This window comes from Colletotrichum gloeosporioides (assembly GCF_011800055.1).
Source record: "Colletotrichum gloeosporioides strain Lc1 chromosome Unknown consensus_50, whole genome shotgun sequence".
Lineage (NCBI taxonomy): Eukaryota > Fungi > Ascomycota > Sordariomycetes > Glomerellales > Glomerellaceae > Colletotrichum > Colletotrichum gloeosporioides.
The window spans coordinates 1,313,424-1,329,576 of record NW_025544695.1 but is presented as its reverse complement, the minus strand read 5'-3'; the positions used below and the strand labels follow the sequence as shown (position 1 = coordinate 1,329,576).

Genomic DNA, 16,153 nt, shown 5'->3' with positions numbered 1-16,153 from the left:
GTGAGACTCGCATAGTACTTCGTCCCACCCGATGATCGATTATATGCCGTTGTGAGGCTCACTTATATCCAAGCTCACCAAAATGAAGATTATCACAGTGAGGACGAATCAAACAATTTTCCATAGAAACGGGAATGTATTAATTAAAAACTTCCAGTATCTAAAAGAAAGAGAATAAGAGTAGACACTTCAGGGCCTCGAGAAACCAAGCTCTCTTAAACACCCCTCGGCCAACTTTCTGATCATCAATCATCAAATCTACTCCTCATCCTCGACCGCGTCAGCCGGCGCGGCCTCGACAACCTTGTTCGCAGTCTTCTTGGGCTTGGGAGCGGTCTTGGCAGCGCCGGCAGTGCCACCAGCAGCCTTGACGGAGGCGTCGACGACATCACCGGCCTTCTTCGCGACGGCGTCGTCCTTGGGAACGTCGGAGGCGGTCGGGTTGTCGGTGGAGGCGTTGAACTTGAGCGCGGTCGCCGTCTTGCCCTTGTTGGCCTGGTCGTCGGCGATGTTCTTGTTCAGCTTCTTGGTCTCCTCCTCCAGCTTGGCCGTCACGTTCTGGCCCTGCGCCTGCTGGGCTTGCAGCTGCATGACGGTGGCGGTGAGCTTGAGGACCTTGTTCTGGATCTTGGCGCGCTGTTCAATGGTGTTAGTCACGTATTCTGACCTACAAGTCTCTCATAGCACAGTGAGCAGGGGCGGGGGGAAAACAAACCTGCAAAGCAAGAGCATCTTCACCAGGAGTGGTTTCGGCGATCTTGGTGTTGTAAGCGCCGCGCTCGGCCTGGTTGGCAATCTTGTTGACGTTGTTGAGGAACGTAATGTCCGCCTTGTCGACCTGGGTGAGGTCCGTGGGCAGGCCGCTCAACTTCTTGAGGGCGTCCTCCTTGGCGGTGCCGGCGGTGCCTCCGCTGATGGAGATCTCGTCAAATGTCTTGGCCGTGAAGACCGGGGCGCGCTTCTGGATCTTGCCGGCGCTGCTGCTGTCCTTGGTGGGGGCAGCAGAGGCAACGGCAGCGAGGGCGGCGAGGACGATGGAGAACTTCATCTTGAGTTTTGGTAAAGGAAAAAGAAGGTGGTAATCAAAGTTGGTTTGAATTAAAAACGTTTGTTGAGCGAGAGACGATGGTTTGGTGAGAAGAAATTGAAACGACAGCACAGCTGTGGGAAGTAGAGAATAAGACTCGAGACTAAAGATTGAAGATGAGATAGAGAGAAGAACAAAACGCGGTACAGACGCGGGAGTCTTGGCCGATCTTATAGATCTTTCCGAGCATCTCGGACCAGCGTCTTTACACATTCCAACTCGACAGATCCATGGGAGAGCATTGACAGGACGAACCTTCGGCGCCGCCGTACCGGAGCCGTCTGCCTCCGTGTTGGTCGGTGATTAGGCTTTCGACGATACGATGGGGATGGTGAGGGGCCATACGGGCAGATTAAGGCGCGCGGGTTGGTTTCAGAGTGAGGTGATTACTTATTCTCTACGCGCGTGTGTACAAACATAGCAACACCCAGAAAAATAAAGGGTAGCATTAGGGAAAGGCGTACGAGAACTGTAGAGCCGCCTCGTGGTCGTGGGTCCAGCTAGACGGTAAAGATGCCGGTCGACTTCAAGGGCATACCCTGGCGCGGCCGGGGCTGAGCCTCATGCTGTCCCCCTCCCCATTGAGCAGGTAGGTCTTGGCTGCGCCGTCTCATGATGCGACGACGAAGTTGGGTGTTGGCTCGAGTCAGCGGCGAACCGGTCTTTGCAGAGTCTGCAGAGGGAAACTGGTGGAAGGAGAGCAGGTTATGAAAGGCAGAAAAACTCAAATTTGAGACGAGTTTTACTGATGTTTTTGACAGCCTGAACCTTGAGGAATGATGGGACCGTTGGGCAGAGTCAGTGTTGAGGAGGACGCGTAGGCTTTCTCTCTCTGATCTGGACTGTCAAAGCCTCGGTCTCGGTCGACGGTGCCGGATGCTTCAACCATGAAAGCCATGTGGCAGTGTGCGAGAGTGAGTGAGAGACAGAGGGAGAGTGAGGGAGGCAGGAGTGAAGCCGCCGAGAGCTGTCAAGCCTAACCCCCCGCAGATCGACCGGCGATAGATTGTAAGCTTATGATACCCATATTACATGCTCGTGGGCCCAAAACGTTCAGTGGGCTAAAATCAGCCCTGCGGTGATTGAGGAAAGCAATTTATCGCACATGGTGGTGTTTGAAGCTCGACTTTGCGTTGGAGAAAAGTGGGGTCCAAAGTCAGTTCTCTCGCTTTCGTTCATACGTCAAACCTCTCCACTTGGAGATAACTTCATCTCATTCGCCTTGGCATTCAGTCAAGTGAGCAGCAACTCACGAGTACCTCATCCTGACTTTCCACAAAACCCCTACGACTCGAGATTCTTCAAAAATAGGAGACGTCAACGACTCAGCCGTCTCTCACAAAACCCCATCAGGAAAAAAGAAGCCGAACGCCATCCATCATCATGCCCCCCCGGATCCCGACCCCGGAAGACTTCGCTCCAATCCAGCAAGTCCTACCCCTGACCCTAGCCTTCCCAAACCCGCCAGAGTCCACAACAGCCATCCTTATCCTCTTCCACGGCCTGGGAGATTCCGAAGCCCCCTTCGCCTCCTTCGCCCGCGCAATGTCCCTCCCCGGCGTTCTCTCAATCTCCGTCCGCGGGCCCTCCCCGCTGCCTCCATCCATGCTGCCCGACATGCCCCAGCAGTCCTCCTCCTCCTCTCCGACAGGCCACTTCCACTGGGGCGACGACCTGACCTTCGACCCCGCCACGGACGACATCTCCCCGGATCCGGGATTCACCAAAGCCGCAAACCTAGTCACAGAGAAGCTTATCCGCGAGACGCTCATCAGCCACTGCGGCTGGGAGCTGAGCGACATAATCCTCTTCGGCTTCGGGCAGGGCGGGTCTCTCGCGCTGGGCCTTGCCTCGCAGCTTCGACTGGGCCCCAAGGTCGTCGACGTGACGGACGGCGGCCAGAAGGCAGGGAAGAGTGTGGACGAGGGCACGCTCAAGGGCGTGCTCTCCATCGGTGGGCCCCTGCCCCATTCCATGATCCCGACGGCTAGTACGCGCGGCAAGTCGAAGACGAAAGCCTGCCTGGTCCAGCTTGACGATGACGCTTTTGATGTTGTGAAGGAAGAGTTTCTTGACGTCAGGGTGGTGAGGTGGAAGCGAAAAGACGTGGCGATGCCCCGGGACCGCGAGGAGATGTTTCCTCTGATGAAGTTCTTTGCCGAGTGTCTGAAGAGTGGTTGGTAGACTGTAGCATACTTGTCAACGGCAACGCTCAGGACGGAATATGTCTACGCTCAACATGCACAGCGAATAAGACAGCGATTGTGCAAGTCCATGTGTTTCCCCACCATCATCGCCGACAGGTTTGCAAGAGTTGGATTATATTCAAGGAGAAAACTTACGAAAACATGGGTTCTGGGGCTGCCGAATGGCCCCAGTAAAGCATGTGCAGCAGCCGAATGGCACAACTGCATCATCGACGAGCTGAGGACGAAGGACCCTGGGCTTCACCCGGCAGACCCAAGCCGATGGGTAGAGACCGTAACATGGATCACTCCCCGTAAAGGACATGTCTGCACTACGACTAAGAAGGTGCAAATTAGCATGGAAAGCTCCTAAGCCTCTCAAGGAGATGGAGCGAACTGCCTGGACGAGTAGGATGTGGTATTCAATACTACCAGTCGAGGAATCCTAAGGCTAGCGGTGGATACCATAATTACAAAGAATACTGGAACGTCCTATCTCCGTTTTCCCCTTCATCATCTGCCACTTTAGCAGCAGGAATGCCTCATTATCCCCTCATGCGAGTCCCTGGACAGACTTCGTCGCCCAAAGAGGATTTGACGGCGCGAGTTAAGGCATGGGCGAGTTCTCGTTGCCTTTCTTGACATCAGAGTCATTTGGCATGGCATGGTTCCTCGGTTCGCCCTGGGACACCTTCACGGTTGGATCATCATGGACACTGTGAGGCACTGTTGACCCCTTTCCGACGACCTGAAGGTCGCTGCTCAGGCGGTGCGGTGCCGGCTGATACGCTCTAGGCATCGCCACAGTCTCATCATCGTGAACGGTGTGAGGCTTCGTTGGGGGTTCGGAAGCGACGACTGGATCATGACTGAGCCGATGGTCGTAGCCGTAATCAGTTACTTTGACAGCAGGATCTTCATGCACGCTGTGAAGTGAAGAGGCGGCAGCGACTTTGACAGCAGGATCTTCATGCACGCTGTGAGGTGAAGCAGCGGCTGCGACCTTGGCCTTTGGATCTTGATTGATCCTGTGAGCTTCTGGCTGGCGAGCCACCTGGGTGACAGGGTCTTCGTGAATAGTGTGCAGGCGCACTTCCTGCGCCGTGCCGAGGACGGGATCATCGTAGACGCTGTGAAACAGGGGATTAAGTCCAGCCGGAGCTATTGGATCACGGGCGAGTCGGTGAGATGCAGATGGCTTGTCAACCACAACATTAGGATCTTGTGGTCCCAACATAGGGCTTCTCAGAATATCCGGCGATCTTGCAGGAGTTTCTTGGCGATTATCCCGTAGGCCGTTGTTTTCTTTGGGGTCCTCAAGAAGTTCTTCGACAATGCTGATCACGGAGGGAGTCCGGTGTCGTACAGGTGGGCTGTTGAGCGGATTCCGCCGAATTACACGAGGTATCGACGTTTCCGACGACTCAGATATGACAGGCAAGCTCCTCATCCCGGGCATCTCCATTTGAGGCGGTGGTATGTAAGGGGTCATCACAGGCTTGAACCGGCGGGGTGACCCCATGGGCGGTTTCGGGAAAGGATGCTTGTCGAGCTCTCTGCAGAGCTTCTCTCGCATAGTAACTTCCTGGTGGTTGATATTAATGGTCCTCGTTCTTTCGGAACCTGCGGCATGACGGTCTAGTTTTTCGCTGCCTTTGATGACATAGTGTTCTCGAATCGCCAGGCGTTGAGCCTGAGCCTTGGCTGCAGCACCGGATCCTTCACTGATTAGCTTTGTGAAGGGTGACTTCTTCGGGAGATTGACTTACCACGGCTGCACGTGTAGTCTAGACATACGGAATGGCAAAAGCCTACATCTGACGGAGCAAAAGGGTCTTCCGAGTAAGCAATCCGTTCCATCATTTCTTCAGTCTTCGCGTACGCCATGCCAGCACAGCACCAGTAGTATTCCAATGACGGATACCACTTGTTCACGTCGGTGGATTCGGCTAGCCAGGTATCGGACAAAACAAGCTGTAGAGTTCGACCCTCTCTGGTCTGCAGTAAGGGATCATTTCTGTGACGAAAGACGACAGTTCTCATCGTTTCAACCGTTTCGCTTTGTCTTTGAGCCTTGGCCATTTTGGGCTTGTCCTCGCTGTGGTCTCCTGCAAGCTTTTCGTGGACCACAGTGTGTTCTGAAGAACCAACCCGAGAAGCGGTGCGAGAAACAGCCCGAGAAGTAGTACGAGGACTGCCTCGGGGGGCGGGATCCAGGTTATTGTAGCCATGGTCCACGCTGGGAATTGGCGACCCGATGGGGAAACTCATTCTTCCAGCGAGAAGGAAGAATGGAAAGTGAATGTATGGGACTTGTTGTGTACGGTAAAGGATGACGAGCGATGGATATCAAAAGTGTAGCTGAAGATATTGATGGCTGGAAATTGTGCTGGTCGAAATGGACGTGACGTTGGATGATTCTCGCAGAGATCTAGATGGAGGAGAGACATCCGTTGTCAGTAGGCGTAATGATGGCATGAGCAGTCCCCAGGGTCGCAGGTGCCCAAGCTCGATGAACTTGGCGTCACTTCGGCAAGAGGTAACCCGCGTCTTCTTTCATGGGCATGGAAGTCTCTACGCCTTCGTCTTGGCATACATCGACCAACTGCAGAAGGAGCTGTCATGAGAAGGCGGCGACTGCGGACTTGACTTGCGAAACGGCAAGACCCATAGATATTGGTTGGGGGGAAGCCGCAAGTGCGTCGCAAGATCCCGCGTGGTCAACGTAGGGCGGTAATGTAATTGATTTATGCCTTTATGAAAATTTGTCAGCTGTAAGTATTGACGAACGAGTCCATCGTCAACTCAGTGGCCGCCCTACCGCCATGCCCATTCTCCGAGCGCCAATACCCCATAATACACATTGCATGAAGGAGATTTATTCCTGTTCTGGTCTATGATTCCAATCATCTGATCACGTACATCTACTCCTCAGCTCGATCGTCTTCTCTCCACCCATTCGAGCCTCTCGAGGCTGCACTATGTAATGATCTGAGAGTTGTACTTTGGTTCTTATTCGACCACCTGTTGATTGTCAGCAGAGATGCGCGACTCGTCGTGGTGTTGCCAACGTACACTTTGACTTTTCCGTCGTCGCCGCACGACGCCAGCATACAAGGGTCTGCTGGATTCCAGCTGACGGCATTAGTCCGGGGCTGATGGCCTTCAAGCCTTTCAACGGCAGCGCCGCTATTCTTGTGCCAGATGAGGATGTTCCCATCTGCTTCTAGATTAGCTTGTAACGACGCAGTTTTGTGCGACTCCGACTTACCCTCGCTGCCGCTAACAACAAAACTTTCGTTGGCGCCACCAAAAGCACTCCTGATGAGGAAGTCACCTCCCGTATGTCCGAGAAACTTTTGTACGGAGGTTCGAGTTGCCAAGTCTATCAGTTGCACCTCGCCGTCTTTCTTGTTGACAAGAAGATGGCGCGAGTCTTCGCTGATGCTGACGCAAGTTGGCCGAGCCTTCAGCTCCATTTCATACTCCAATTCGCGTGTGGTGGGATTATAGACGTGTATCTTCTGCACGTCGTCCACCGCGACCAGCCAGTGACCATCGGGCGAGCCGCACAAGTCCTGAACCCGGTGCTTTTTGCCCCATTCGTACAGCATTTCCCCCGAGGTGCTCCAAGTGCGCAGGCCGTGTTGCTTATCCAGGGCTCCGGTCACAAAACTCTTGCTGTCAGCGGCCCATACACAACCGCTGGCTGGCTCCTCGAAGCGCTCCAGTTTAAGCCTCAATTCCCCAGTCTGTATCATGAGTTGTCAGCTAGGGGCCTCAAAGCAGGCGGACAAAACATACCGATGTGTCCCACAGCCGTGCATATTTGTCCTGTGAGCACGTTACGAGCATCGAGTCGTCGGGGCTCCATGAGAAATTGCCGACACCATGAGCGTGTGGGCGAAGGACTTGTGAAACTGAAAATGAAGGGAGATCCCAAATGACGACTGCCTCGCCGCTACCACAGGCTGCCAGACGTTTGCCGTCGTGTGAGAATTGTACCTGCCATACCTCCCCATTCAGATCTGTCAACTCCAGGGCTACCTCGGTGGGAAAGTGACTCCGCTCGCAGTAGTGGTCGGAATATAATGATGGTGAAGATGCAGTGGTATGCCACAGACAGCTGTCTATTTGGCTCTGCTTTACCTGTTGCAGGAGAACCGCCAGCCTATTTTCAGGTAGCATGACAGACGGCGATATACATTCTACGATAGGTCAACATTTGCGACACATGACGCTAGGGGGAATATCACATACTTGACAACTCCGACAGCAGCACCTTTCTGGACTGGCCGTGAGCACCATCCCATTCTGCCTTGGCCTTTAAATCCTCCGTGGACTGGCACATGAGTAGACTAGACAGGAAATGGAGCTTCTGGGTGTCTTGATAAAGCGGCGTGAGCTCTGTTCGTAGCACCATGAGGGCTTTACTCGTATCACGCTGCTCCAGGAGCTCTAGAAACTTCTGTTGGCGCAACCAGAATCGCATGACGTTCCTGTCTGACCCGGGGGCCAGGACTAAGCCGTTCCCTTGTTGGCCTCGGTCGTCGGACATGACGGCTCCGAAGAGGAGCTCCTCGGCTTGACCCCACTCGCCGTTGACGACCGCATTTCGGAAGGCGGCGACCGTTGGACTCTCGAGCTCGTAGCCGCTGTCCTTGCTGACGCTCTCCGCAGCACCATGATAGCCCATGTCGGAAAGGGCCTGGATCAGAATGCGCGTCACCTCCTCGCGATCATGCCCGTAATATGTCGTCGGCGGTCGTGACGATGTTTCTTTGTCGGAGCGGGAGGAGCCGTTCATGGCAGCGGCCTTGCGAGTTCCATTTGTAGCAGAGGCAGACAGCTGGGCATCAGAGGATGCGCCGTTGGAGTAAGCCCTCGGAGCGCCGTTGGAAGCCAGTCCATCTCCGTCTGAGATCATGTTGGCGTCGCCTCTTCTGCGTTTGACGCGGTGGGAGGCGGATCGACTGGCGCCGGCAGACGTACTAGGAGGGCTTCCCCGATCCGAGTCGGAAGTGGCTCGTTGTCTACGGCCCAAGACCTGACGAGGCGCCGTATTAGATGCTATCGTTCCGGTGGCAGTCGAGGAATGCTGGGCAACGGCGGGGGAGTGCAGGGGCGAGGGATGGAGTTCGTCAGGAGAGGCCGAGGAGGGGCGAGACGCGGCGACAGAGGGCGATAGGTCTGAATTAGAGGGTATCTGAACGTTCGGCGGGGTGGGGTGATCGTTGGCGGCGAGAATGTAGTGGGAGTTGGGATCTGGATCGAAGTTGGGGTCCAGGTCGGGCTCTGTTGCCGCGGGGAGAACCCGCGGATGCTCTCGTCGGTCGGTATCTGTTGGAAAAGCAGGTAGGGTCGCCCAGCATCGGAGGAATGCAAGGTCGGCGGTGACGAGTCGCTCTGTTGCTAGGCAGTTTAATTACTAGGCCTGAGAGATGGGTGCGAACGGACGGACATGTGTTTGTAGGCGTCAGGTAGTCGGGTCGGGTTAGGTAAGGTAACGTAGGTAGGGACAGCAAGGCGAGGCTCAGTAGAGCTGCGTCTGTATAAATCGCTGGTGGGAGAGCAGACGAGGCAGACGAGGTATGCACGAGGGACGAGGTCTGGGAGTCGGGCCTGGGCGTTGAGGCCGGTAGTCTCTGGTGAGGTAAGGTATGTGAGGTACGGTAGGTAGGTAGACGAGGGTGGTGGAGGGAGCGTGAAATGGAAGGTGAAGCTTTGAGGTTTGGAGTTCGTTGGTGCAGGTTTCGGGGCAGTGAAGGATGGCATCGGTCATACCTACCCAGCAGGTCACCTACGTAGTCTCTACCGTACCTTCCATTGTAGGTTGGCCGAATACTTGCCTGGGCTGTCTTGAAGGTACCTACCTACCTACCTTACCTTAGTAGTGGAGGCAAGAAGGTAGGTAAGTAGGTAGGGACCCGTGGACGGCAGCCGCGCACCGCTGCAGCACACTGACTGGGCTGCAGGGAGTGCCACTGGAGCCAGCGGACGAGCAGATGACGGGATGCCGGCTGATTGGGCCTATGGCAGCCACCCTGCGCGATGGAGTGGGTACGAATGACCTGCACCGCTTACCGGGGGGTTGGAGGGACGATTCAGTGCAGTCCATCTCCCAAGAACCCGAGACAACCATTCCCTACCTTAGCTGCTTAGCACATACAAGTGCATAGTAGAGGCCGACTAAGTGGTTTGTTTGTCCGAGCAGCACCACGCCAAGTACAACAAGTGTCTACCCTAGATACGATTTGAAAAGGAGGGTTTCTGTTGGTGATACGTTGAGGAGGGCGCGCGCTTGAATGGCCAAGGCACGTTTGCCTTTCTCAGTGCACAACCAAGGTCCGAATAAAAGCCGGGAATAAAGTGCGTTGGGATACATAGTAACTTGTTCGCGAGACAGAGGCGTGGAAGACGGGAGGTCGAAGTGGCATTTGGACAAGGTACCTACAGATACCCAAGACAGATGGATGCTTGGGCTGAGCTTTCTCTTATCAGTCCTACTGGCGGGTACCCCAACGTGGCCTTGCCTAACTAAGGTAACGGCAGTGTAAGGTAGCAGCGACAATGGAGGCCGGGATGCTCATTATCAGTCAGGTGCCTGTGTACATCGTCAAGCCAGCCGGCAAGCTACGATACTGTCACTCACTTTCCGAAGTATATCGGCAATCGTCCCCGTCAGAGTGTGGATGAACATGCAGTTTATCTGTCGTAGTCACTGCTGCATGGCTGCTGACGATAGTTTTCTGGACCGAGCAGTCTGGACAGGTCTCTTGATGTAACACAGAGCCAAGTCTTGCAAGTTACGCCTGCCTTCCGGTCCCTTACCGTCATTCGCCGTGTCGGTCCGGGCGACAGAGCAGCGGATCCTGGTCCACACCGACGTTTCTTTCGTCTTCATGCAGCATCAGTTGCATTACAGGAAGGAGAGGAAACAATATGAATCCCTTGGTACCACTTCAGCTGAAGAGAGAAACTGATGAGATAAATCGGTCACTTTGGTGTCAGTAACGACGGAATCGGACGTGCATCAAGAGACACCACCGCTGCCTGGATCTGAAAGTCCCTCAGGGTGATGAATCCACGCGTAACTTGACTCTGGAGAGGCATAAGCGACAACTCACTTGTCGTCTCTTCGGGACCTCGCATCGTCAACATACCCTCCCTACCTTACCTTGGTAACAACTGACGCGGCTTGAATGACGTACGCAGAACAGGCACCTGTACTTTCTTCATCGCCGCCTACCTACCCTGCCTGGTCGCATGCAAAGAGCACATCTCGAGTAACCCGAGAGCTGCACTAGAGATCGTGGCTGACCACTCAAATGTCCGCCTATCGTTTCCAGCTGTCAAGTCCCAAGATCGATCACGTGAGGTCCCTCACCGTCCCAAAGCCCCGCCAAACGTCGTCGTGTCGGCAGAATGACAGGGGCCTACGACTCGGTGGAGACAAGTCGCATGTGGCTGGTGCGTCAGGGATCTCTCAGGGCAGCAACGTGTGGACTGCCACTGCGTACCTGTGGAAGGTAAGGTAGGGGACGTGGCCTGGGTCCCGTCAGGTTAGGTACGGATGGGTCCAGAGTGCGAGTGGCAGACCGTACTTTAGGTTTCGAGAGCAGCACCTAAGCACCTAGTATGTATGGCCTGGGTGCTTGCGACGTCTCTCCCGCCATCCCACCACCACCATCACCCCCAACCAAACAAAAAAGAGAGAACACCACGCTTTTCTCTCGCAAGCGATCTCCTGCGTTCGACCCTCAACCCGTACAAACAACCCGTCCTCGCCGACAACCAGGCTACCACGACCGATCTTGGCTGACCCCGACCAGTGCATCAGTCGTCCTGCTCACCGAGTCCGACCCCCCTTTACCCGGTCGTCCCTCCACACACTGCGATTCAGGAGCGACCGACCTGCGACAGGACACTTGACCACAAAGACGTCCCTCCGACCCTTTCGCCTCGAACACTCCTCACCGCCAACAACCCCTTCCTAAGAGCGCCGGTCGCAACGCAACCATGAGCGGCCCTCAGTCCCTCTCCACGCAAGGCGGCATTTCTGATCCCGCCTTGATCACGTTCGTGTTGCCCAACCGTCCTTGACGCAATTCTGGAGCTAACTGTAACCTGCGCCTCAGGCTCGTGAACAAGCTTCAAGATGTCTTCACAACAGTCGGTGTCACCAACCCCATCGATCTGCCTCAAATAGTCGTCGTCGGCAGTCAGTCTAGCGGAAAGAGTTCCGTCTTGGAGAACATCGTCGGAAGAGACTTGTGAGTCTGCCCAACCACTGCGTGCCCCGCCATCGTCACATGCCGCCCGGTGTATGGACCACAGCTGACAACCCTGTCTTCCCAGTTTGCCTCGAGGCTCTGGCATCGTCACCCGTCGACCCCTCGTTCTTCAGCTCATCAACCGTCCCGCGACTTCCCAATCCAACGGCGTCGAGGAGCTTGCCGACACCAACGACAAGGCAGCAAACGCCGACGAATGGGGCGAATTCCTGCACATCCCCGGCCAGAAGTTCTACGACTTCAACAAGATCCGAGATGAGATCAGCAGAGAAACCGAGGCCAAGGTCGGCCGCAACGCCGGCATCTCCCCCGCTCCCATCAACCTCCGAATCTACTCCCCGAACGTCCTCACCCTGACCCTCGTCGATTTGCCCGGTCTGACCCGTGTGCCTGTCGGCGACCAGCCCCGAGACATCGAGCGCCAGATCCGCGACATGATTCTCAAGTTCATTTCCAAGTCCAACGCAATTATCCTCGCTGTAACCGCCGCCAACATCGACTTGGCCAACTCTGACGGACTCAAGCTTGCCCGTGAGGTTGACCCCGAGGGTCAAAGGACGATTGGTGTCCTCACCAAGGTCGATCTCATGGACGAGGGAACCGACGTTGTGGATATCCTGGCTGGTCGTATTATTCCTCTGCGACTTGGTTACGTCCCCGTTGTCAACCGTGGTCAGCGTGACATTGACAACAAGAAGCCTATTACCGCTGCCTTGGAGAACGAGAAGAATTTCTTTGAGAACCACAAGGCGTACCGAAACAAGAGCTCATACTGCGGTACCCCTTACCTGGCTAGGAAGCTCAACCTTATTCTCATGATGCACATCAAGCAGACATTGCCCGACATCAAGGCCCGCATCTCCAGCTCCCTGTCCAAGTACGCGGCAGAATTGGAGAGCTTGGGACCAAGCATGCTCGGCAACAGCGGAAACATTGTGCTCAACATCATCACCGAATTCACCAACGAGTGGCGTACAGTGCTGGACGGAAACAACACGGAGCTCTCGAGCACGGAACTGTCAGGTGGTGCAAGAATCAGCTTCGTTTTCCACGAGCTGTACTCCAACGGTGTTAAGGCGGTGGATCCCTTTGACGTGGTTAAGGATGTGGATATCCGCACTATCCTCTACAACTCCTCTGGTTCCTCCCCAGCGCTGTTCGTCGGCACCACTGCTTTCGAGCTCATTGTGAAGCAGCAGATTAAGCGCTTGGAAGACCCCAGCTTGAAGTGTGTATCCCTGGTCTACGATGAGCTGGTGCGCATCCTGTCGCAGCTTCTTGGTAAGACGCTCTACCGCAGATATCCTCAGCTCAAGGAGAAGGTCCACGCGGTTGTCATCAACTTCTTTAAGAAGGCTATGGAGCCTACCAACAAGCTGGTCAAGGATCTGGTGGCGATGGAGGCATGCTACATCAACACTGGCCACCCTGACTTTTTGAACGGTCATCGCGCCATGGCCATCGTGAACGAGCGTTACAACCCCGCCAAGCCTGTCCAGGTCGATCCCAAGACTGGCAAGCCCCTTCCGGGTGGCACACCTAGAGCATCCAGCCCTGTCGTTCCCGAGGATACTTCAAACTCTGGTTTCTTTGGTAGCTTCTTCGCTGCCAAGAACAAGAAGAAGGCTGCAGCGATGGACGCGCCGCCGCCAACACTCAAGGCCTCTGGAACGCTTTCTGAGCGGGAGAACATCGAAGTTGAGGTTATCAGTAAGTATTCTGGGTCGTATTATTTTACAAGCGCCTAACACATCTCGCAGAGCTGCTCATCTCTTCTTACTACAACATTGTTAAGAGAACCATGATTGACATGGTTCCCAAGGCTATCATGCTGACCCTCGTTCAGTGAGTAATACGCCTTCTGACACGATGGATCAATGGCTAACACGCGATAGATTTACCAAGGACGAGATGCAGAAGGAGCTTTTGGAGAACATGTACCGCAGCGACACCCTGGATGACCTCCTCAAAGAGAGTGACTTCACCATCCGCAGAAGAAAGGAGTGTCAGCAAATGGTCGAGTCCCTCGGCAAGGCCAGCGAGATCGTCAGCCAGGTCCAGTAAACGACACGATACGACGCACATGACAGCTCCTGAGATCATGAGAGCTTTGCCTGCTGAAGTGCTGGCAGCCCCACGCTTCCGGGGGCACACAAAAAGAAGGAGCGCGGCGTTAAGGCAGTGGAATATTCCCATACATCGTCAGCGGGGCCCCTGGAGGCGTGGACGACAGTAGACGGCTGGGTGGCGGCAGTTCCGGTGATAGTCCTTTAATGAGACGGCATACAATTGTTCCTTCAGGGAAAGACAAGACTGGATCAAGACGTCAAGACATTCTAGCGTGGAGAAGGCAGCAATGAAAAATTATGCGCAAACTTTTGAAGGAACGTGACTTCGGATCGTCTCTCGCTTTCGTTACTCATGTCCCTTCGCCAACGTTTGCGCTCGAGCTCCCGTTTCGCGAGATGCCCCTGGAATTGATTCAACATTCAGACGGTCCCTAAAGCGCATGCTTATATCCGCGAACACATGTATGACGTTCAACGGCTAAAATATCCTACGAGTGTCGGCCGCTTCGATGGATTACATTAATAACCAAGCTGTCAGTATACTCGATGAGGTGCCAGCATGGCGCGTGCTCTTGTATACTTTCGGAGGGCAGCCATTCGGACGTGGTTTGGTCTAGGCCCAGATTACCGTTGAAAGAGCGAGTCAAAGCGATATGCATCTCCCAAGCATGAGCAAGTACGAATACGGCCAAACGCCATCCACATGAAGCATCTGGGTATTGAAACTCCGGTACCTCTACGTTGCGTGCGCTAGTGCAACTGTGTCGGGTGAAACCAGGAAGCATCAGGGTAGCTCCCTTGCGTCTAGCCCTCCCCGCTTCTGGAAGAGGTCGAAGCTTCCGCTCAAGATGAGGCGAGGAGGGGAGGCGGGCTGCTCGGTTGGAGGAAGGGAGGGAGGTGCACACGAGTTCTGTAGAACAAAACTCACGTCGTTCTCTTCCCTTTCTTTGCGTCTCCGCATCCCCGCCATTCTTGTTTCATCTTCACTTACATAGCTACTTACCTAGGAACAGAAAGCTCACCAACGCCAAGGCGACGAGTCAATTTCCGCTCTGCAGCCTGCGCTGTAGACCTCTTTAACGACAGACATTAAATATTTGTAGGGAACAGAACACGAGTTCCGACGCCCAAGATGAAGGCAGTCGACTTTGTGCGCTCGCAGTTCAAGAAGCTGCCCTACCCGTCCGAGGACTGCGGAGGCCGCACCATCATCGTGACGGGCTCAAACGTCGGCCTCGGCCTCGAAGCGGCGCGCCATTTCGTGCGGCTCAACGCGGGCAAAGTCATCCTGGCGGTCCGCAGCACCGACAAGGGCGAGGCGGCAAAGACGGACATTGAGCTGACGACGGGCCGGCGGGACGTGCTCGAGGTGTGGCCGCTCGACCAGGCGTCGTTCGACAGCGTCAAGGAGTTCGCGGCGCGGGCTGACAAACTGCCGCGGCTCGACTACGTGGTGCTCAACGCCAGCATCGCAACCTCCAAACGGACGGAGGCGGAGGGGTGGGAGTCGCAGGTGACGGTGAACGTGCTGAGCACGTTCCTGCTGGGGTTGAAGCTGCTGCCGGTGCTGCGACGGACGGGCACGACGTTCAACGTGACGCCCAAGATTGTGATTACGGCTTCGGACGCGAGCCAGATGGTGAGTCCCTCATCCTCTTACATCTCGGGCTTGTCGGTCTTGGCGTCGAGCTGGATCCTGATCTTTGGGCGGGGACAGGCCAAGTTCCACGAGCGCAACGACGAGGACATTTACAAGGCGCTCAACGTCAACAAGAGCCTCACGGACCGGTACAACACGACGAAGCTGATGCAGATCATCATCGCGCGGCAGATGGCCATCGCGGCGGACGCGTCGGGCAAGGGCAAGGTGCAGGTGACGACGCTAAACCCGGGTCTCTGCGCGACGGCGCTGTTCCGCAACGTGCCGTTCCCGCTGACGGTGGTGGTCAAGGTCGGGCTGAAGCTGTTTGCGCGGTCGGCGGAGGTCGGGTCGCGGACCATCATGGCGGGCGCATTCGCCGGGGAGGAGGCTCACGGAAGGTATATGAGCGACTGCATCGTTGTCAAGTTCCCGAAGCTGATGCAGGGGGAGGAGGGCGAGGCCATGCAGACCCGGCTCTGGGAGCAGACGGTGGAGTTACTGGACGGGGTTGATCCTGGGCTCTCGAAGAACTTGTAGTAGCTTGACGTCGAGGGTTATCGTTTGTCTTGGGGATGGGTTGGGAAATTGTACGATACCTCGGGTTGTATGATTTTATCTCGAATAGGTATGTACTATGTTGCTCCGTTGCTGTGATATGGCTTGCAAGTGACTTTTGTATTAACTTGGTTATCGGACGGTGCTATGTAAGTTGGTGAAGGGAATTGGAACTAAGCATAGTATTCCTGAGCAAAAAACACCTACTTCAGTACTTGTTTTTGCATGCCCGTCCAATTCGTCGAGAAACCCTTAGAATCCTAGAAATCCGAGAAAATCCTTCGACAAAGCAGTGATTAGATCCATTGCTCACAAAGTCA

At 55.1% G+C, this 16,153-nt stretch overlaps 6 protein-coding genes across 6 annotated transcripts; 3 read left to right on the top strand and 3 right to left on the bottom strand.

Annotated features, from left to right (window-relative positions):
* Positions 1 to 258: 258 nt before the first annotated feature.
* Positions 259 to 1,048, bottom strand: GCG54_00000869 (uncharacterized protein; the record flags this gene model as incomplete). Its single annotated transcript, XM_045401001.1, has 2 exons — positions 259 to 636; positions 716 to 1,048. 2 exons carry the CDS (start codon positions 1,046 to 1,048, stop codon positions 259 to 261), a joined length of 711 nt encoding a protein of 236 aa, XP_045263674.1.
* A 1,422-nt stretch (positions 1,049 to 2,470) lies between these two features.
* Positions 2,471 to 3,271, top strand: GCG54_00000868 (uncharacterized protein; the record flags this gene model as incomplete). The annotated part of the gene is made up of 1 exon (XM_045401000.1): positions 2,471 to 3,271. One exon carries the CDS (start codon positions 2,471 to 2,473, stop codon positions 3,269 to 3,271), a length of 801 nt encoding a protein of 266 aa, XP_045263673.1.
* Positions 3,272 to 3,880: 609 nt separating this feature from the next.
* GCG54_00000867 (uncharacterized protein) lies at positions 3,881 to 5,136 on the bottom strand (the record flags this gene model as incomplete). The annotated part of the gene is made up of 2 exons (XM_045400999.1): positions 3,881 to 4,992; positions 5,043 to 5,136. The coding sequence occupies 2 exons, from the start codon at positions 5,134 to 5,136 to the stop codon at positions 3,881 to 3,883; spliced, it is 1,206 nt and encodes a 401-aa protein (XP_045263672.1).
* A 1,061-nt stretch (positions 5,137 to 6,197) lies between these two features.
* GCG54_00000866 (putative WD repeat-containing protein) lies at positions 6,198 to 8,677 on the bottom strand (the record flags this gene model as incomplete). The annotated part of the gene is made up of 5 exons (XM_045400998.1): positions 6,198 to 6,297; positions 6,349 to 6,493; positions 6,545 to 7,025; positions 7,078 to 7,481; positions 7,534 to 8,677. Coding segments are annotated over 5 exons (2,274 nt in total), but the record flags the coding sequence as incomplete, so codon positions are not given.
* A 2,615-nt stretch (positions 8,678 to 11,292) lies between these two features.
* Positions 11,293 to 13,631, top strand: GCG54_00000865 (Vacuolar protein sorting-associated protein 1; the record flags this gene model as incomplete). The annotated part of the gene is made up of 5 exons (XM_045400997.1): positions 11,293 to 11,351; positions 11,412 to 11,546; positions 11,632 to 13,277; positions 13,328 to 13,412; positions 13,463 to 13,631. The coding sequence occupies 5 exons, from the start codon at positions 11,293 to 11,295 to the stop codon at positions 13,629 to 13,631; spliced, it is 2,094 nt and encodes a 697-aa protein (XP_045263670.1).
* Positions 13,632 to 14,768: 1,137 nt separating this feature from the next.
* Positions 14,769 to 15,815, top strand: GCG54_00000864 (Short chain dehydrogenase sol3; the record flags this gene model as incomplete). Its single annotated transcript, XM_045400996.1, has 1 exon — positions 14,769 to 15,815. The coding sequence occupies one exon, from the start codon at positions 14,769 to 14,771 to the stop codon at positions 15,813 to 15,815; it is 1,047 nt and encodes a 348-aa protein (XP_045263669.1).
* Between the last annotated feature and the right edge of the window lie 338 nt (positions 15,816 to 16,153).